The 21,152-nt window shown below is 46.1% G+C and overlaps 2 protein-coding genes across 2 annotated transcripts; both read right to left on the reverse strand.

Annotated features, from left to right (window-relative positions):
- Nucleotides 1–4,509: 4,509 nt before the first annotated feature.
- LOC142029341 (lymphocyte antigen 6E-like) lies at nucleotides 4,510–12,256 on the reverse strand. The gene is made up of 3 exons (XM_075024070.1): nucleotides 12,044–12,256; nucleotides 8,139–8,258; nucleotides 4,510–5,461 (listed from the first exon to the last, which is right to left on the reverse strand). The coding sequence occupies exons 1-3, from the start codon at nucleotides 12,093–12,095 to the stop codon at nucleotides 5,253–5,255; spliced, it is 381 nt and encodes a 126-aa protein (XP_074880171.1). The 5' UTR covers nucleotides 12,096–12,256; the 3' UTR covers nucleotides 4,510–5,252.
- A 1,576-nt stretch (nucleotides 12,257–13,832) lies between these two features.
- LOC142029340 (lymphocyte antigen 6E-like) lies at nucleotides 13,833–19,515 on the reverse strand. The gene is made up of 3 exons (XM_075024069.1): nucleotides 19,415–19,515; nucleotides 16,732–16,851; nucleotides 13,833–16,149 (listed from the first exon to the last, which is right to left on the reverse strand). Exons 1-3 carry the CDS (start codon nucleotides 19,464–19,466, stop codon nucleotides 15,941–15,943), a joined length of 381 nt encoding a protein of 126 aa, XP_074880170.1. The 5' UTR covers nucleotides 19,467–19,515; the 3' UTR covers nucleotides 13,833–15,940.
- Nucleotides 19,516–21,152: the final 1,637 nt, after the last annotated feature.

A 21,152-nucleotide genomic window follows, 5' to 3' on the forward strand; every position in this document is an offset into this window, starting at 1 on the left:
TGGACTGGGAAGATGTTTGGAGGACAGGTTATATACCTTTTGAACGGCAGCAGTTTTACAGGTTCCGAATAGCTCACGGGTGGACATGAAATCAACCCAAGGGTGTGTAATGTGCATGTGGGAGTTCTCCATGCTGGAGCCCATGGAATAGGCTGGCACCTTGGGGAAAAGTCCTGTTAGCAACACATGTCTTGCTCTTCTGGTCGTATGAGCCATGGGAAATGAGGATCTGCTCTCTTCTCCTCTGAGTTTCTTCCTTTTCTTCCTCCCAGCAGAAGCAGCAGCTGCACTGATGAAATAGCGGAGCCTGGAGGCACGGGGAGATAGTCCTAACAGTGCATTTTTCTAATCCCTTTGCATAGTCAGCACATGATGTACAAAGGTTCATACCATTCATTTTCTTTAATTATTCCACAGTACCAGAAGTTCAGACTCTCAGCTGGCTTATGCTGGTTTACCTCCAATAAAATCAGTGTATTTTACACAAAATGAAATTAGCTAATTGTTAGTTAAACAGAAGACCTTCCTCAAATTTTCATGTCAGTCTTCATTTCTTTTATCGATTCTCCATTACCTGTAATTAATCCCTCTGCTTGGTCCTGTCTTGGTTGTAATTCTCAAATACCTTATACACTTTTTATTTAATGAAGTTTTGCTCCTGTCTCAGGGATCCTTTAGGGGGTCCGCTTTTCTCCACGCCCAACAGTTTCTGGAAATCATTTACGATACCACAAATTGGCATCCTGGAATTTCTGCTCTACTTTGAAAAAAGCCATCTCTCAAATTGTCTCTTTTTCAATCTCTTCTCTTAAATCATTCCCTTTGTTCTATTCCTCTGTGTTGCTCTCCTCTGAATTTCTTAAAATCTGTTTCTGATATTCTGGGAAATAGACCCTAATACAAGATGCATCTTGTAAGAGCTCAAGCTGCCACCTCTATGGAGCTTCTTCCAAATTGAGATTAGTCCTGGACAGCAGGTAGCAGAATGTGCAAAAAAAATAAAATTGCCAATTTGCTGGCAATTACAGAATGACTTAAGAGGCAGTTACCTAGAAGTAGCCATCAGTAGGGTATTTTTGTCTGTTTCTAATATGAATCATTCCAACACTGGATGATTACCTTATCCATGTGAGTTTCTGATACTTTTTCCGGCCCTCCTAAATTGCTCCTAGAATGACATCATCAGGTGGTGAATTCCAGAGTTGTTCAAGCCCGATGTCAAAATAGACATCCCCATTCCTGGTTTGGGAGGTTTGGGAGGTCAGCAGGGGACATGCTGGTAGGGACATGATCAAATCCAGCCTTCTGCTTTGCAGAGGGGAACTCAGTTTACTGCTTAAGTGCATTATAAACAGGTTGTTCTTCATAATTAGTGGGTGTGTCTTCCTGCTGGTATTTTGCAGTGAGGGTAAAAGGAAGCAACCATTTTTTTTCCTTTTTTCGGTCCTATTAATTATCCCACAGACTTCTGTTACATATATGCCTTTTCCCTTCCTCCGTGAATGAAACGGTGCTCTAATTGCTGCCATATGCCCCCTCATGTTGACTTTGCCAACATCCATTTTTTTCTGCGTGAACCTTCATGCTCATGCGCGCGTTGGCTCAGTGCAAGTCAGCTTTGAAAGAGAGTGGTGAGGCTAAAACATCCCCAGCACTGCCAGAAAACATGTACTAAGGAGAGAAATTTGAGTAGGAAACAAGGTCTTCTATGTCAAACGGTTATCTGGGACCTGTCCCCAGGACATTAACATCTTCGTTAGCACCTAGGCATACTGCTATGCTGGAGCGTGCCCTCTTCTCAGGGTCTGGAGAGCAGTAATTTTGCAGCACAGTGACTGGGTCGTGATGATTCCTTCTTGCTCAAGAGGACAGATTACGAAACTCAACGAGGTTAGAGGCAACACTTAAGCAGCCAGCGTGGGGAGGATGTCTCCTGCTGCCCAGCATCACAGCCTTCAGCCTGGAGGAGGGCCTGGAGCTGGCAAGCCAGGGACATCAAGTGAGAAGTAAGATTGAGGAAGACCGCAAAAAACTCAAGGAAGCTGAATCACCTCTGTAGAGTAATATCTCATCACTAACCATTCAGGAAAACTAAAATGGACCTCAAAATGGAGCCATGAGTTGGCTATATGACAAGAGAGCAGCAGCTGATTTTGAAAAAGGGATGCCTTTGTCTCTTTCCATGGCTTCCAGAAGCTTTTTAAACCCAGCGGAGACCTTGCTTTGATCTTTTGCATCCATCTTGTCTTCCACTTTGCCATTGATTCATTGGGTGTTAATCGGATCTGGGCAAATAAACGGAGCGAAAGGGAAGAAATTTCATGTTGTGAGGGAAAAGACAGCCAAATTATTTAAGGAGAGCAGAAGGCAGCACAGGTCCTTCAGAATCAGTGGGGATAGAGCCCTGAGTGAGGGAAAAGAAGGACCAAAGTTAAACCACCTCCTCCAGGTGCCTAATTCAGCCAGGGCAAGGCCCCCTTGGCTGATTCAGGTCCTGGCACAGTGACTTGTGAACCGAAAACTGAGCTCTTCCATAATCCGGGCAGAGAGAGACAGCTACCTCCCAGGAACAATCCCAACGATTTGGATGAGATGCCCATCTTCTTCCTGAGAGCCCTCCAGGCATCCCAGATGTCTCTGCAGGGCAGCTCGCCACTCTCACGCAAGGAGTATGCAACCATGGGAGCCAGCAAATAAGAAACGCCGGGCGGAGGGATGTGGAATTAGGCAGCAGCATCTGCGTGGGTGATGTCACATCGGGATTTCTCAGGGAGGCTGGCAGAGAGGAGTCTCCTTTTACACAACACCCGTTGCCAAGGGAGGGTTCACTAAAGGGAGCTTTCATGGTTTTAGGACCTCCTGTACCGCAGGGCAATTGCTGCTCCCACCTCCAGATAAGGACCCTTTTACGTAACCTGAGATGTGGGTCAATTTTTTGGCCCATGTGCATGAGTTGTGTTGCTGGGCAGCAGGGAATGCAAAACCTATGGGAGAAACCAGACAAGAGGGAGGCAGGCTGGGGCCCGTGGATGGAGCTGCTCCCTTAGGAATGGGACTCCTGGTTTCCTAATCCTGATCATAACTTCTCCATGCAACAGCCATAACCAGACCATGAAAGCCTCCATGGCAGAAGCAGACTCAACCACGTGCCTTTGCCCCCTTTGCCCACACATTTTTACACCTTCCTTCACGTGCCAGGTTCCCTCCCAGCCCAAAACAGAGGCACCTACCAAGTTCAGGCAGCATAAGACATGACTTTATTTTAAACCTGGATGCCAAGAGCAGGTCTGTATTCATAAGGACAGCAGAACAAGACCTGGGGCAGTACTAGCCCCAGCTTGGCCTTTGCCTGTGCCAACCAGCGTTGTCCCTAAGAAATCCTAAACCTGTGGATAGCAAAGGCTGAAGACTACTTCAAATAGTTCGGTTGTTACCACCTTATGATCTGGGTGTGGGGCAGAGGACGGCCATCCAAGGCCACAGAACAGTTCTCGGCTCATTTGAGGCGTTCAAATGTGTGTGCCGCTTGAATATCTCTAAATCTGGCAGGAGGGGAAGAAAAGTGAAGAGAGTAGATTGGACAAAAGACTGGAGCCAGCTCAGCTGGGGGATGGCAGTGCAATAGAAACCATGAGGACAACGGAGAGTCTCATGGCTAAAGCTGGAGTATCCTTGGCCAATCTTGCATTTGCACCAAGGAGAAAAAAATGAGCTGAGGCTCTAGCAAGAAAATAGAGGTTGGAGGTAAAGCCCAGACTAAGACTGGATGAAGAATCCAACAGGAAAGGCTGAGAGAGAAAACAGCCAGGGAGTGGACAGCTGGGGGTCAGATGTGAATAGGAGGGAGGGTGGACAAGAAGGGATGGGAGCAGGTTGGGATGAGCTGGAGCCATGAGACCACATTTCCTTTGCAAACCTCTTATAAATATCCAGCTGTTTCTGAGTGTTGTTGTTCCTCTGCTATCAGTAAAATACCCAGCAGACCGAGCAAAGTGTGTAGCTGCTCTCCCTGTGCAATGAGTCCACAGAGAGAAAACCAGCTGGGTGAGCTGCACCCAACTAATTATCCTGGGAGATCTTGTTGGGGTAATCCTCGTAGAGAGCTTCTTCAGCTCAGGAGAAAGCATTTCAGCCTCCTGTGACTCACTTCAGAAGGGTTTGAGTGAGCAAATCTCTCATTGCTAGCTAAGATTATCCATAAGGAAGGTCAGTGCAGAGGAATGAGTTCCTTCAACTTTAACCCCGATAGGAAACTTGACCAGCAAACATAAAAGATTTATTTTCAAAGTTAATAATTTGTTATAGATGAAGCTGAAATTTCCAGACTCAGCAGACACACGGTAGAAACGGTCTGTCTTTTCCGATGATTTTCCTTTAAGCACCATGCAAGATACTCTTCTCCCCTTTCAAAATAATCCGTAATGCTTATAAAGCAATTTCCACTGGAAGATCTTAAATCAGTTTAAAGAAAACTTAATGCTCAAGATCCCTTCTTGCTGGGTCCCGCCTTGTCCCCTCTGTTTGCCTGCTGGAGAGCTCAACAGCCATTTCCTTTCAGCTGGCTGACCCAGAAGAGAAACTGAAAGCAAGTTAAATAGAATACAGTTTACTTTGAAATGGAGTCACAAAATGACACTTTTGCCGATGCAGAAAAAAAAGAAAAAATCTGGGGAGAGGCTTCCTGAAGTGAATGCAAAGGAATTGCAATATATTTCAGCATTATTTCAATTCGACTTGCAGACTAACGCCTCCGCTTTTATTGCTGCTAACGTGGATGCATCCAGCTGCTACGCCCGATGTACCATACCACACAGTCACACAATAGAATAAAATAACACTTTATTGTGCCCAGCTTCTGTTTAACAACTATAATATTAAAGGCTTCCTCAGAGCAAAATGATACAGGGCAGAAAATGGTATAAAGGGAAAAATGGCACGAGAGAATGGCAGGGACAAAATGAGGGGGAAAAACGCATGGAGTTATAAAGGCCAATAGTAGGAGAGATGGTGACTATATGGTGCCCTTCTGCATGTGCAGGGCTCCACATCACGCCTTTCTCTCCCAAACACCATTCTGAGGTAGGGCTGTGCTCTTGCGCATTGCCATCAGAGCACAGAAAGAGCAAAAATATTTGCTGATGGGATGTGACCTGCCAGGTAGGAGAAACAGGGCAGCATTCGCACTGTACAGGTGAGGGTTTGATCCCTTGCAATGCAAGGCCAGGCAGCTCCTTTCCCCCTTCCCAGCCCCTTTAAAAACCCAGGCGGAGGATGCAGGCGAGACTGGCCAAGACACCCAGAGCTATCATAGTGTAGCTGGTTTTCACACTGCTGGCACCGCTGATGTTGCACAGGGAGGTCTCACAGCAGCTGGTAGCGACCCCAGCTATGCCAATATTCAGGTCAATTGTTGGGCAAAATGCAGAACATTTCTTGCTAATACGCTGGTTACGGTCATTGCCTGAAGTGGGAAAGAGAGAAAACAGGGAGAAAAGTCAAGTTTTTTGTCTTGTATATTTTTTACAGACTTCAATGATAGACTGGCTGTGCACTATGCAGTGGGGAATACATTGTTCTGTACTCAATCCTGTTGGTTTTCCCTTGGGTTTCATTGCACTGCATCATTATTTGTGTGTGTGCGACCTATGGAGACGATCTCCAGGCCTTACGACTCTGCTGTTTTCAGGGCCAGCTGAGTGCAACCTAGGGCAAGAATTCGGAGATCTAATGCATTTGTACGGTGCAAGATTGCAAGACATCATCCTCACCATGCCTTGGGATTGCTCCTTCCACAGGACCTGGCCCTTTCCAATCCCACCACCTCATGAGCATATATTTGAGCTTGGAGATGAGACACGGGGTTTGTGCAGAGAAATACTCTCTCTTCCAGTATCTCTCTGTGCTAGTTTTGGCTGGCATGGAATTAATATTCTTCACAGTAGTTACTATGGGGCTATGTTATGAATTTGTGCTGAAAACATCTTTATCTCAACTGACAAATTTTCTCACTTTTACCCTTCCGATTCTTTCCCCCATCCCACCGGGGGCAGTGAGCGAGTGGCTGCGTGGGGCTGAGCTGCCGGCTGGGGTTAAACCATGACAGTCCTTTCTGATGCCCAACATAGGGCTCAAAGGGTTTGAGATAATGACGGGTTTGCTTGGAATGTGCTAGATCGAATTTGTAGCTGTTATTGCTGTTTAGCTTTTAATTGGCAGGCTCCTGTGCTTGCCGTGGGGCTTACTTGCCTTACTGTATATTAGAGTCTAGAGCTCGTTAGTGGCTGCTTTTTGCTTTCACTGCTTGCTATACTGCTTATCATCTTACTCTGCCGTGCCTGGGAACATTTTGATAACAGCAATGGCAACGCGCCTGGGCTGGCAGATGGCCAGGGCATCGCTGCTGTTTCTGTGCTGCTGTACCGGTCAGGCTGGAACACCAGTGTGAACTCAAGTTGAAGGGACTGTGACCTATGGAGCAGTCCACGCAGGAGCAGGACACCCTGAAGTGTCTGTGGCCGTGGGTAAGCCCGTGCCAGACCAGGTACATCTCAAAAGTGTCTGTGTCTGTGGTTATGTCTGTGCCACAGCAGGTATACCTCTGAAGGGATTGTGGCCCAAGGATAAATCCATGCTGGAGAAGGTACACCTTGTAGTATCTGTGGATAAGTCCACGCTGGAACAGGTACACCTGAAAGCAACTGTGGCTGTGGATAAGTCTATGCTGCAGCATGTATACCCCTGGAGAGACTATGGCTCATAGAAAGGTGGAGCAGGTACTCCCCTAAGGGACTGCAGTCTATACATAAGTCCAAGCCAGAGCAGGGGAAAGGGGAGGAGTTCATTGCAATTTTAAACCCCACGGTCTGGTCCAAAGGGACCAGGGGTGGAGATTGTAGTGGAAATACTTTTAAATTGTTGTAACCCATGATTTGTGTTGCATGTTTTAGGAATTACTATAGCAGGAACCACCTGAACCAATAGAGGACAAGCCCTACAAGAAGCAGTGCAAATGCAGCAGTGGCCCAACCTGAGCTGGCTTTGGTGCCCAATAACTCCACACAACACACCACCTCTCCTGTCCTGAGTGACCACCATAAGAGATGGAGGCCAAAGTCATGGACTAAATTAACTCAATGGACATTTTGTGGACATTTCTGGACTTTTTGTGGACATTTTACGAGGGTGGTCTATGGACGACGGGAATGATATCTGTGTATTACATCAAAGGATGGTAAGGGGAGTGGTGGGAAATGAGGATGCATTGGATAGCATGGGACCTGAGCGTGATGTAAATGGTATGGAATAAGGGGTGGAGAATATGCTGGTTTTGGCTGGGATAGGGTTAATTTTCTTCATAGTAGCTAGTATGGGGCTACATTTTGGATCTGTGCTGAAAACAGTGTTGATAACACAGGGATGTTTTAGTTACTGCTGAGCAGTGCTTACACAGAGCCAAGGGCTTTTCTGCTTCTCACCCCACCCCACTAGCGAGGAGTCTGGGGGGGCACAAGAAGTTGGGAGGGGACACAGCCGGGACAGCTGACCCAAACTGGCCAAAGGGATATTCCAGACCATATGACGTCATACTCAGCATATAAAGCTGGGGGAAGAAGAAGGAAGCGGGGGATATTCGGAGTGATGGTGTCTGTCTTCCCAAGTAACCATTATGCATGGTGGAGCCCTGCTTTCCTGGAGACGGCTGAACACCTGAACACCTGCCTGAACACCTGGAAGTAGTGAATGAATTCCTTATTTTCCTTGAACGTGCAGCTTTTGCTTTACTTGTTAAACCGTCTTTATCTCAACCCATGAGTTTTCTCACTTTTACCCTTCTGATTGTCTCCCCCATCCCACCAGGGAGGGAGTGAGCGAATGGCTGTGCGGGGCTTAGTTGCCGGCTGGGATTAAACCATGACACTCCCTTTCCTGAGTGTGTTTAATAAGCAGTGCAGTATTGTTACGATATATTGCAACAGAGACAGGCTATGGTGAGCTCCCACCTGCTGCAAGGTTTGCTCTCTGTGTGCTACGATCGTAATTATTTGTTCCATCACAACTCATGGTGGGAGGAGGCTTTGCAGTCAGCCTAACCTGAACCCCATTTTGTCATCAGAGCCTTAGAAAAGCTTCACACTTACCGAGTCCTGTGGTAGAATAGGTTGTGAGACAGTACTTCTCATGGTCGGAGCATGTGGTTGTACTGAGACAATGTAAATTGGAAGTTGCATCTTTGCATGTGAAACATGTCAAGGAGAAAGCTGCAAAAGAAGCACACAACACCCATCAATCCCCCCTAGAAATACCCGTAGGAGCACAAAACTGGTGGTGCTGGTCCAGATGGAGGATCTGTCAATCCCAGTGGCCACAGGCAGACAACCTCCTGGGTCCGTGAAACTTGGCCCCAGCGACTCTCCTGGATGCAAATTACTCTAAGCTCAGATTCCTGACACTGATGTGGTTTGCTCATTTAGTAACCCTCAAAGGATCTTCCTTCTGGATACTTACTTGGGTCTCCCATTTCAACATCTGGCATCCCCAGTGTGCTTTTGGGAAGAGTACCCCAGTCTATTACCACTTGCACCATGAAGCTCTTGTGGATTCCTTCCAACCTGGCTCCTCCAAGCCTTGGTTGGTGGCCACTATTTCCTGTATAGGAAGAGAACAGTGGATTCCTGTCCACACTCTTTCGCATCCTTTTCAAGTCATCTGAAGAGTCCTGGCCTAAACATCCTCTCTCAGAGCACACAGACCAACAGTGAATTACTTTAAAAACCTTTTTTGAATACAGAAAAGGGAGACACAGACCTAAGAGTAACCCCCTCTGGCCATACTAGGCATGAATATTTTACTGCATGCCCCCACAATGTATCTCAAATGAGGGAAAAGTGACCTAGATCTGCTTCTCAGCATTTGCTGGGAAGATGGATGGTTCATTTTCAGAGCTCTCCTGTGTGGGGAGGCAATCTTGGACCTGTAGAAGACAGGACTCAGCAAACCACCCCCTTGGCTGCAGCAGATTCCTTTTTACAGCCGTCTGTGGGTGATGATTGCTTAACACTACAAAATGTGTACATCTGTAACACTGTGCATCTGCAAAGCGCTGCGCTAGTATGAATGAATGAAAACAGCTTGCACTCAAGTAAGCTAAAGCAGTCATTCATAGCAAAGAGATCCTTGGGGAAGGTTTCTCTGCATGATAAGGGGAATTTCCTACTCATCTGTTTATCTGGAGCAAACACTCCTGCAGTAATGTCACCCACCAGGGATTAGACTCATTCTTCTCATTTCCAGGGTATTCCTATCCATGGCCAGTTAATACCCCTCTTATTCTTGTATCAGCACTGTCCTTTAGCTTTGCCTTCCTTCCTCTTTGTCTCCCTTGCTCTTCTCCCTTGCCCGAGCTTCTTTGCCATTGTTACTGCCTTTGCCAGCAATGCCCCAACCTCATTGCTGCCCTTGTCCAACCTTAGACAAGCTCATCTGGCCCAAACAGGGTCTGTGCTCCTTAGCGTCGTACTAGCCCAGACCTGGTCCCAGCTCAGACCGTGACCCCAGGTGACCACCATCACTATATTTCACAGGAAGCCACAAAAATGCCTTTTAGGGCACTATTCATCCTTCTCTGTCTCTGTGGAAACTGTATTCTCTCCCCACACCAGCTAGCAGCCCCTTTTCCCTTTCCATGGCCACCCAGCACTGACCTTCTTGTGGTCCATAGTCCTCACAGTTCCTGCTCTCCCTCTGTTGTCTCTCGCTGAAGAGCAGCTAGCAGAGGACACAGACGCCAGGCGACTGGGCTCGTGGCGGCTCAGATCCCATCTCCCTCTGTTCCCATGTTCAACACCCTTATTTCAAAAGCCTTAGACCTGGCACCCGGCTCGCTCTGACTTGATACCGAGACTATTGCAATTTGCTTCCTACCTTGGTCATTTCCAACTGCAGAACCTCTCAGCTGTCCTGTGTGGCTCTTGCAGTCAGTATTGTCCTGACACTGCAGGATAATTTTTTTTTTTTTTCTTTCTAATTCTAGGACCCTCCTTTAGACCATCTGCCTGCGAAGTGGTGTGGCTTCATTCTTTATTGTGCAAACCCCATACAGGCACGTTTCTGCTCCACCCCACTGGGAACCACCCTTTCCTCCCAGAATAAGTGTAGACTAGAGCCGAGTCCCCAAACTGGGATTTCCAGACATGTAGCTCATTTTATTCCTTAATTAATGCAGCTTCTCTAATCAAGCCCATTCCAAGAAAAACTTCCTGAATCTATGGAGGAAACAGTGGAGCTTATTGCATGCCCAAGTCCTGTTTCATCCCAACCTCCCAAAGCTGCCAATTTCAGATCCCAGTTGCCCTGGAACCCTCCTAGCCAGGAGAGGGGGCAAGTACCCTGCAGGGATGATTTTGCCAACCTCTGTGCTCAAGAGATTTCTTTCTCACTCACCATGTACTGTAAAGGACTCTGGAGCCGTATGGGCTCCTAACCTGGTAACTCAGTTAAGACCCTGAAATCAGGTAAGACAATTTTACTCGTGCTACGGAAAAAGACGTCTATTTTATTGCATCTGTTGAGAAATCTGTTGCAACGAGGGCTGAGTGGGGAAGGGAACGGTATTTCTTTTGAACTATGCCCTACTTGGGATGCAAAGCTGGGGTTAAACCAGGCTGCCTTTGGAGGTCTGCTGTCTGCACCCCGCAAGACTTCTTCTCTAACGGAAAAAGAACATTCCTGAAGGAAGATTTTCAGGGGAATAATTCGACCCACCCAGATAAACAACTTACACGTGTAAAGCATTAGCAAGTGCAAATGCCGGCAGATGCAGGATTTACACTGTTAAAATCAGTCAGGTTCAGGATTAATTGGAACAGCAACCAGCCTTCTGGCTGGATTGCACAGCGAAGTGGTGCTGCGTATGTGTTAATTTTCACTGACTCCTTTGGTAAGTTTGCTGTCTCATTACGTGATCTTTTTAAAAAATGCGATTACAGTTGATAAGCTGCAGGAAAGAATCCTTTTATTACCCTCAACTTTCTCAACCCTGTTGAGCACAATGATTTAGCACACGCCAAGTCTGAAGCCTGTGAAGTCCTGCAGTAAGAACATTTACAGCCTCAAATTAAGTGTGAGCCTAAGTGCTCTGCTAGACCTGTACCAGAACGGCCAGTAATTTGCAAGTAAAACCCTACGGCAGAGCCTGAGAAAATTTCAGTTTGCAATAAAGCAAAAGCCTCCTCGAGCTGAAGGAATCAACTATTCCCTTGGAATAGTCAGAGAAGGATATTCAGGGCTGCACCCTCTGTTCCTTGCCTGACCCAAAGCCCACCTCTGTGCAAACAGGGCATCTCCAGAAGCACAGGCAGCGGTCCTTGGCAGACCCCAACCAGGCAAAGTTAAAGTGCAGTTTCCCAGTGCATCCTTCCCAAAAAAATCCAGTTATCAGAATGAGAACGGGACTCTGCATCTCCATCCCAGACCTGGGATCAACATCGGCAAAAGTTGCACCTCAGAGCAACAAGCTGCCAGAAAGAGATGGGAGCCAGAATTGCATCTTCTTGTGGCACGACCATCTCTCCCAATTTAGGTAATGCTGGTTTGTAATTGAACCAGTAAACAAGTAAGTGAAAAAAAATAAAATTAAAAAATGAGGCTGTAGTTAGTTACATGTCAAAAATTTTCAGCTTTATTGCACATATTGCCCTCTCCCTCTCCAGCTCTGTATATTCCTCAACTAACCCCCCTCTCACAGAGCTGGACCAAGGGCTCTCAGCTGCCTGCACTGAGCCACTCCAAGGGTTGGGCTGGGACTGCACGAGTCAGGTGAGGTGGGTATCTCATCCCCCACTTCAGCTCCTCAGCATCGTTCCAACTTCTGATGGGGATACACATCCTCTGGCTTCTTATCCTGAGGACTGGGATACTGTCTAGAGCCTAATGACCCTTCAGCTTTACCATTCATGCTGCAAAATCCTCTTGTCATCCTGCAATATGAAAGGCATGCCCCAGCTCTGGGGGTCTCAGTAGCGCAAAGCAATTCTTGGAGACTCACCACTCTCCGTGCACAGGGCTATGACGAGCACGACAAGAAGAGAAGTCTTCATCCTTTATAGGTCTCACAGCCTCCAAAACAAGCGGGACTCACCCAGGGCAGGTTTTATACCTCTGCAGTGTTTGCTTTGATGCTAGGATAATAACTATAGGGTTGCTGTGTCAGATGATGGATGATTGAGAGTAACGTGTCAGTGCTTGTATGTGGAAGTATGCTTTGCTGGAAATCTCAATAAGCATATATTCTCCCCCCACTTCTTCTTTTTCTAGTTGTTTCACAATGCAGCTTGCTCATCTAGTGTTAAGTATGCAACAGTTTCTAATTCTGGATAAGTGGAGGAAAAGCAAATCACAAAAACAAACCAGTGTCCACATGAGAAGAGGAACGTTTTCCTTTCCAGGCCAGCTTGGGTCTCAGAGCAGGCTGCATCCTTAAAGATCCTCTCCTCGCGCACTGTTTTAGTGCATATGGAAATTGATTGAATTTAAAATTGAAATTGGGATTGAAACTTCTATGAAATGTCTCCCAGGATTGTCAATACAGCTAGATCAGAAGAGCAGTATCCTTCCACTGCATTACATAGGGGACCAGACATAATTTTCTGTGGGCCTTTTTAAGACAGCAGTTCAAAATCATAAATGTTTCTGTTAAAACATTGGATATTTTATATGAGGGAAAATGTTATCTTATTAGAAAATAAATTCCAATGGGCAATGAAAATGACCACTTAAATTAAAAAATAGAAATAACACCCACTCCCATCACATTGAACAAGCTGTGACTTTTTTTCACAAATCACAAAAAATAAATGTCAGGGAGAAAAAAAAAAAAAACAGTTAAAGCATGGAGAATGAGGGATTGCCTGATCAAGGACCTCAACTCATTAAGTCTTGGGAAAAAAAAAATTGTAGCCAAAAGTTATGTGAAATGCCAAATCGGAGTACTCCACTGGATTTCCATACGGTGCTCTTTATTCCTCCTTTTTTATCATGTTTCATCCTATCTCCCTGTATAAAATGAGAATCTTTCCCACCTTCTTCTGAGTGCTGTTGCTTTTTCCTCCCACCGTTGTCTTTTTGCCATCTAGTCGTGGGGATGGAGGCACAGTCCCAGAAATGGTCCAGCTGGATCCCTTTCACATGACACTCAGAGCTGCAGGAGCAACCTGCATGCCCCAAGCTTCTGCCAGCGACTCTGCCCCTTGCTGCTCTCCATCTGTTTTATTTCCCTTTTTTCTTCGCCTCAAAGTTGCTCAGATTTCCATCTCCCATTAAATATTTGGGCTTCCAATATGACCCACCTACAGTCATTATCTCACCAAAAAGGTATGCCTAGTTCTTGAGGTGATGTAAGTCTTTCCAACACCTCTAAATTGGACATATAAATATTGTTCGTATGGAGACCTGCATGACTAAGGTGAGGAAATTTCTGCTTTCTCAATAGGCAGAGCATGAAACTCAGTGGGAACAGAGGTGGCAATTAACCAAGAAAGCTCAAAGGAGGGGTGTTGTTTGGCTTCGTAAGACCAATGCCTTTGTAAGACACCAGGCAGGAGGAAAACAGAAGCTGGCACCCTCCATGCCAGGCAGTGCAACCCTCTATTCCTTGTGAAATATTTTATTTTCCCCAGTTCAGAAGATATTTCATGAGTCTTTATTGGTAAAACAACTTTTATGGCTGACTATTTGAGGTAATGGCAGAAAGGGGGGCTCTAGTCACAAGGCGATGTCATTCTACAGCCTGTACGTTGTGCTGCAGAGGCAGCCCACATTCAGATTTATTTCAGCCAACAGCATCCATTAACAGGTACAGAAATAGCAGCTCAGCCAGGCACTTTTTTTTTCCCCCCCTCCCTTGTAGTCTCATCCAAGCAAAAACTAAAATATCTCTTGTCTCCTGCAAGCTGCTGAGATTTTGAGATGGCAAGGCTGTATTTCTTAAAGGAGTTATTGCAGGATTTCTGACAGTCGAGATTTTCCATTAGATGGCCCTGCACTCTTCCAACTGGTCCCATATGTCCCCCTGATATTAATGTTATCTTCATCCTTCACCAGTGCCAGGTGAGATAGATTGAAAAGAACCCATGGGGATAGAAAAGACACAGATGATTAGGACACCAGGGGGACCAAGGCAATGGAGAAGGTAATATCACAGTTTACAAGTATTTGGAAGCTATAAACTTCAAGAAGATTTTGGAAAGAGTAACAGGGGATTTAACTGGGGGTGGAGGATGGGGTGGAAAGACTTATTTCCCTTGACACAGTTGCTGAGTGGAGAAGGGAGAGTGTTTTGCTCATCTTGTTCTAAACCTGGTTGAAATTGTCATGTGAGAAGGGCAAACGATTCCTTTATCTTGGTGAAAATGCGTAGTTGTCATGAAACAAAAGCCAAAATTTAAAAGGAACTGTGAAACTCAGATGTTTTCACTAATTGGGATTTTCAAGTTGGCCAAAAGCTTGGAGAATCAATTCAGAAATTATTGTGATTAACTTATAGGAAAAGCGATGGGAAAAGTGGTTAAAAAGAAGTGCAAAAAAACAAGTTTCAGTTAGTCCCTCAGCACAGAAATGCTACAACACTACCATTCTTCAGTTAGCCCATCTCATATCTAAATAAATGCCAGAACACCCTCCTTGCTCAGAAATTACATTTTTATAGGATGACTAAACCTAATCCCATCTTCACAGCCTTCGGCCAGCGCTGCAGTTTCTCCCCATTGTACAGAAACACATGCACTTTGCAGCCTTTCTTGAGCCCTGGTGGAGTAGCACTCCCCTCAAATTCATCTGGGCTGCAAATGTCAGGGCTTTTTTCTAGGTACCACTTTTATACAAGCCCTCCTGAAATGCAGCACTGCACTTATAAATTGCTCAGCTGGGACTTACGCACCCTCCACCTCCAAAAGTGCATGTATTTTTGCCCATCTTAGCTATAGTTCTGCTCCTCCGAGAGCTGAAGGAGATCTCCACTCCATCTCCTCCATCCTCAAACGTGGAAATGGAGCAGCGACAGAGGAAAGGGAAGGAGCAGAGACCTCCCCACCAGATCAGACACCCGTTGCCTTTGCCGGGCTCTTTCTGCCCATTTTGTCATGAGCCATCGCTCAGACAGCAGCACCTTCTCCAAGCAGGCATGGAGGTCCCCTTTCCATCAGGACAGATTCCAGCAGTACCATCCTCATCTTGGACATCTCCAGCATCTTGGTGTGGGCCCTTTACCTATTTTAGAAGCTGAAACCATCCACCCTGCAGAGATCACATGAGAATTTTGCAGCACAGCCAGGGGCATGACGAATACCTGGCAAACCCCCAGTCCTGTGCGTTAGCAGTTACAAGACAATTCTCGTTGTTGCTTGCAATGAGAACAACACAAACATCTTTGACCTTTCCAGATTGACACCTTCATTCGTTAGCACTGAGTGATCAGGCAGAACATCTGGCTCTGTGGAGTGTCTGTCTTGAGCTGCGGGATGCAACTGAGTCAACTGGGAAAGGCGGCCAGGAGAAGATTCTCAGGTGCTAAAAAGAGGAATTCAATGTGAAGTAGAGATTCAGACTACAGCCCTTTCTGGCAGAGCTGTTTTCTCAGGCTGATCTTAGTGTGGATATAGCGAACACACTCTAGAATAACATAAATCTTTATTTTGTCTGACAATTGTCACACACATGCTATCAAAAGAGCTTTCCCAGGGAAAATTAGTACAAAACAACAAATGATACAGGGGAAAAGATAGGAGCTACGCTGCCATGCCATTTTGTGGATGGGGTCTGAAACAGTGTCTTGGAAAAAATCGGGGTAGCATAGACACTGTTGGAGACACTTGACAGAGGGTGTTGGTTTCTCAGCTGGGGAATACCTTGTAGGTTCTTGGGTTGTCACATCTTCTCCCACCCCTCATCACACTCCTGCCCTGATGACACAGATCAAACTGGCCACAATTCCCAGGAACATCACAGCGTAGCTGATTTTTATGCTGTTGGCACCACTGAAATTGCACAGGGAGGTGCTACAGCATTTGGTGGAATAAGCCGCCATACCGAAGTCCACGTTCGTCTCAGGACAGTCTACGGAACATTTCTTGGTGATGCGGTGTCCTATGTCCTTGCCTGGGTGGAGAATAGACAAGAAAGGAGAGCTGTGATTTAAGATTCTTCTGCAAGAGCTGACCAGAGGACAGTAGGAGGAGGTATATAGCACTATGCTTAATTTGCAATGCAGCGATAACAGCCATCAGTGGATTTGATGAGTGCTGGGTGAGGGTCCACACGATCTGTATCAAATGCATGACACTAGAAAGTCCTTGGTAGAAACCCACACGGTGTTTCATGTAGGACAGCTAAAAATCACTGCCAATGCATTTTCAGTTTCTAAAACCACATTACTTACATCCAACCCCTTTCCACCTTCCATCACGAAGTGTGTGTGAGCTCTCAGATCAAGCAACAGGGTCTGCTCATGAAAATCTGTGTGCTCCAGCCAGCCCTCCCACAAAGTGGTGAGGAACATACCCCAGGTGGTGGATCACAGAGCACCGCTGAGGGATTCACACACGTTATGTGTTGTGATCCTTAAACCTCAGAGATCAGTTCCTTCCGACAAGACCAACTACTGCCCTAAAAAAACTCTTGCTCATCAGTGTCTCTGGAGGAAAAAAAAAAAAAAAGCCTTGACATGTTGCTGGTACTCACCAAACCCAGCAGAGCTGTATGTGGTTAGACAGTATTTCTCATGGTCTTCACACTTATAGGTTTTAAGACAGTTCCAGTTGGAGTGTTCATTGTCGCATGTGTAGCAAAACAGCGAGGAAGCTGAAAAGAGTGCACATGACACATATTAGTAGTTTCCAGCAATGCCCTCCTGGGAAGAAAGTGTCAAAAGCCATGTCCTCTCTTGGAAAATACAAGGTGACAAGTATGTTACAAACAAGTTTTCATGACAAGTGAAATAAGGATTTCATTTTGATTAATGAAGCTGCAAAAGCAAACAAACAGAACAAACCAAGTTTTCTTTCTTTACTTGAGATTTTTTGGTGATTAAACCTGAAAACACATTTTTTTTTCAACCTGAGCAGCACTCTCAGGTGACCTTTCTTTCTCCCCAAGGTCCGCATTGGTCCGGTTGACAGCCAACCTGCAAAAAAAGTGCTCGCGCCCTGCCCAGCGGGGTCTGGTATAGCTCTGACAAGCAGAGGATGAACTGGCACTGTTCTCAGGTAAGAGCTTAGTTTTAGTATTTTCAGATTGCATCTGCAAAACACTGTACAGACCTGAATTAATTAAAGCCTATGACACCCCTGTGAGCTAAATTACTGAGCACAGAGCCCCATTAAAGGGAGTTCCCTGGGAGAGGTTGCTCTGGACAATAGAAAGATTATTTCTACCAGTGCCTGGAACAACATGTTCTCAGTGATATTATTAGCAGGGCTGAGCCAGGTCTGTTACAAAGCCTGAATGAGGTAGGATATGTATTTCTGACAAAACTGGTATTTCTGACAAAACTGAAGTAAATTGAGTAAAATTCCAGGCTGGCCAGCTGGCCATACTAGAAACACCAGCACGTGTCGTCTCGTTCCCTGGAGGTCGATTCACAACTGGTGGAAACTGTTTCCCTCCTGTTCAGAGTCCCATTAAATGCTCCTCATGTCTGAGCAGGGGTGTCGGGGCAGTTAAGCTGCTCTCGGGACAGCCTGTTCCATTGTCACCAGTGGTGAAGAGCTCTTGGGTGAAGGTGACCATGTTGCAAACCAGGGAGGGTCCTCCGTTAGGCTGAAATTTCCCTGTTTCAGTTCCTCCTGGCTTTCTCAGCCCTGGAAGGCTCGTTTTTCTGCACAGAATAGCCCCCTTCAATTGAATTTGAACCTGGTTTTAACAAGGAAACTCCTCCCAGGGCCTCTCCAAAGCCCAGCTGCTGTTGTTTCAAATTCATCTCTGAAGCTGAACCTGGCCCATGAGGCTTGGTTAGACAATTCCAGAAGCAGTTTAAAAAGAGAATTAAAAGCCATTTCAGGGCCTAACTACCCCAGATAGGAGAAGAAAAGGCTCCCTTCTGTGATGTGGGGAGCTCAGATGCCTTGGGTAAGGCTCTGGAGCCAGCTCTGGTTGCCTCAGCATGACTGACGGTCCTGCTCTGAAACCTACCCAGATGTTCTTTTTTAGTGCCAGGTGTTGTGAGCGCAGGGGTTCTCCACAACAACAGATAAAATCATCCTTCCTGCATCCTGGTTTTAACTTCTCTTTAAGTCACTATTCAGCACTCGCCGGTTCTCCATCACTTGGGTAAATCAAGCCTCTCACCTCTCCTCTAGAGGTCCCCCAACTCGAGCTGTGGGCTAACGTCCCTTTGCAGACCATGCCAGAGCAATCCCAGCAAGCGTTACTGCATTTTACAGACCCCGTAGCACTCTCTGATCTGCTTTTCTGCCAAATCTCACAAAGTTGTTCAAACCACTTCCTGCTGCAGATGGAGCCGAGACCCCAGCGTGTGAGTGAAAGCAACTGAAATGCACTCGTATTCACTGACTGTTGCAAGGAAAATCCCTCTCAGTCAGGAAACAATAACAGCTTAAACCATTATAGCTGTTATAAAGCCTTGCCTGCGTCTGGCCTCCACCCTCCATTAGCTCTAGTTTTGTGAATGCAGCCAGAAATCGCCTTAACGGTGCAAAAAGCCTTGCAGTGCTCCTCGGGATGGCAAATACATGCACAGAGCCAATGTTTCTCAAGGAGGTATTTCTGCACAATTATCTAGTTAGAGCTGCACTTCCTTTTGAAAGAGGATGAGCACAGAGCATTGTGGATCCCATTACAAACACCCTCACTCCCAGACACTTACTTAAAAAAGCTCTTCAAACCTATAAGCAAAGAGCTCTTAGGCTTTCAAATATCTGCCAGCAACCTAGTTTCTTAATTGTAATGTTATTGTGGGAAATAAAGTGAAACGCTGGCAGAGGATGCGGTGCCAATACCAGCTATATTACCTTTATCAACAACTCTTCAATTTTCATTCAGGAACAAAAATAAAATCAAAAACAAAATTTTGAGCCCAGCTTGGTTCTTGTTAGCATTTTTCAGTTCACATGCCTATCTTCAGATGTGAGTGGTCGGAGCTTGATACTTGAGGGTGTGAGAAACCAGAGCGGTGAGCTCGTTTTCTTTGGGTTATGGGTACCTCAGCAGAACTCACCCAGAAGCTAAGACTCAACCACACTAAATATTGCTTGACGCAGCTGATGCCAAAGAAAAACTGCACTACCAAGACCTCACCAATTGCAACAAAATCTGCCAAACTGTCTTGTCCCTGAGTTATCTCTAATTTCCCTGCTGGTATTTTCATCCTCTCCATCTGGCGCTTTCAGCCTCCAAAGCTCCTTACCTTGCTCGGCACACAGGACTACCGCCAGCAGGGCAATCAGAAAAGCCTTCATGGTTGTTGTACCCTCAGAGCCTGAACAATGTGGGATGGTGCACTACGGTAGGGTTTTATACTGGGACCGCGTTTACTTTGACTTCCTTTGATTACAGTAATTTGAGGTTTGGGGAGTGACAGCACATAAGATGCGATCAGTGATGGGTGTGTTTGTGCGTAGGAACCTATTACAAGGCTCCAGGTAGCAATTTTTTTTTTACATATCATTCAGATCCAATCTTTTTTTCCAAGGCCTACTCCTGCTGACCATGTCTGCATTGCTAATTTGGGGAACAATTTATCTGATTCAAACATGGGAGTCCCTTCTTACTCCGTTGGGCTGAACCGCGAAACCTGGAGCAAAGCAGAGGCAGCCGCGCCAGGCTGGGGTGGCTCATCGCTTGCAAGATAGTAGGTGTCACCTGGCATCCTCCATCCTTTCTCTCTGCCATGGATATGAGAGCTTCACATCTGTGGGAAGTGGGAGAGGAGGCAAAAAAGATTTTCGCTGGATTGTCCCCGGTCATTCAGCATTACCTCACTTGTACTAAGGAAAGTGCTTTAAGCAGAAACCCAGCTGGTATCATTCCTGCAATGACACTATTTGTGCCTGAAGACTGTAATTCAGAGGCTCCCATGGTCCGGGCAGGGATGGGGTCCGATGCTTTTGTTTTGCTCTGCTTCTCTGTCCTCCAGAAGCATCCAGGGTTTCCAAGCGATGATGTTTGTTGCTACCTATAGACCAACTCTGGACTCTGTCAGGTTTTTCCAGTCCCTCGTGACCTTGCCAGTCTATCTGGGCTCCCTCCTTCTGCTCCCACAACCACTTCATCACCTCTTGCCAAGTGACTCAGGACGCAGCAGAGGCACAAAGTGCATGGAAACAGCTGCAGGAGTTAAACTACAAATGGGAGCAAAAATAACTGAGAAATAAAGCAAGTCCTGGTCAAGAAGACATCTCAGCAGACCAGGACCCTTCATCTTTAGAGAGGGACATGATCAAGGGGAGCTCAGGGTCAAGGTTTGTAAGGTCACAAATGATGTGGAAACAGAATACAGAACATCCAGTTGCTCTTTGTTTTCCCCAAATTACTCCCCAAGGAGTTGGTTCATAGGCTCTTCCTCTGATCACCTGTCTGCAATATCCTGGGCAGATGGCCCCATGCCCAACCCCTGTAATGAGTCTTTTGCTTCCAATCATTCTTCCTTTGCCCAGTTCTTCCTTTTCTACAGCAGCTTCAGCCCCCAACGATTTCTGTCTCTGCCTGTGCCCAGAGCAGGGTGGAGGGGATGAGCACCCAGTTTTCAAAGTCTTCCACTCTGTTCTCTGGATTTGCCCTGACCTTGACCATGAATCCTTAATTGTCTCCGCTTCTAGCAAAGATGTGAAAGACCCACGTGACACCTAATGTAGCAATTATACTTTGGAAGTAATCTGTGAAAAAGCCACACTCTCCAAACAAGACTTCGTATAAATTCATGCATGAACGACATCAGGCAGGAAACATGATCTGCTAGAGCATGGGGGGGGAAATAGTAGGTAATAGTCTAGTAGGTATTAGTCTACATGTTTGTTTTACGTATAATAGCCAGGATTCTCTCATCCAGCTGGAGAAATGGGAAACAAAACTTCCTTCCCTCCCATCCACATCAGAAGTCCAGAAATGAAACTGAATTACTGCACTGAATTCAGCTCGTCTTGGAG

The sequence above is a fragment of the Buteo buteo genome, chromosome 3 (genome assembly GCF_964188355.1).
Source record: "Buteo buteo chromosome 3, bButBut1.hap1.1, whole genome shotgun sequence".
NCBI lineage: Eukaryota > Metazoa > Chordata > Aves > Accipitriformes > Accipitridae > Buteo > Buteo buteo.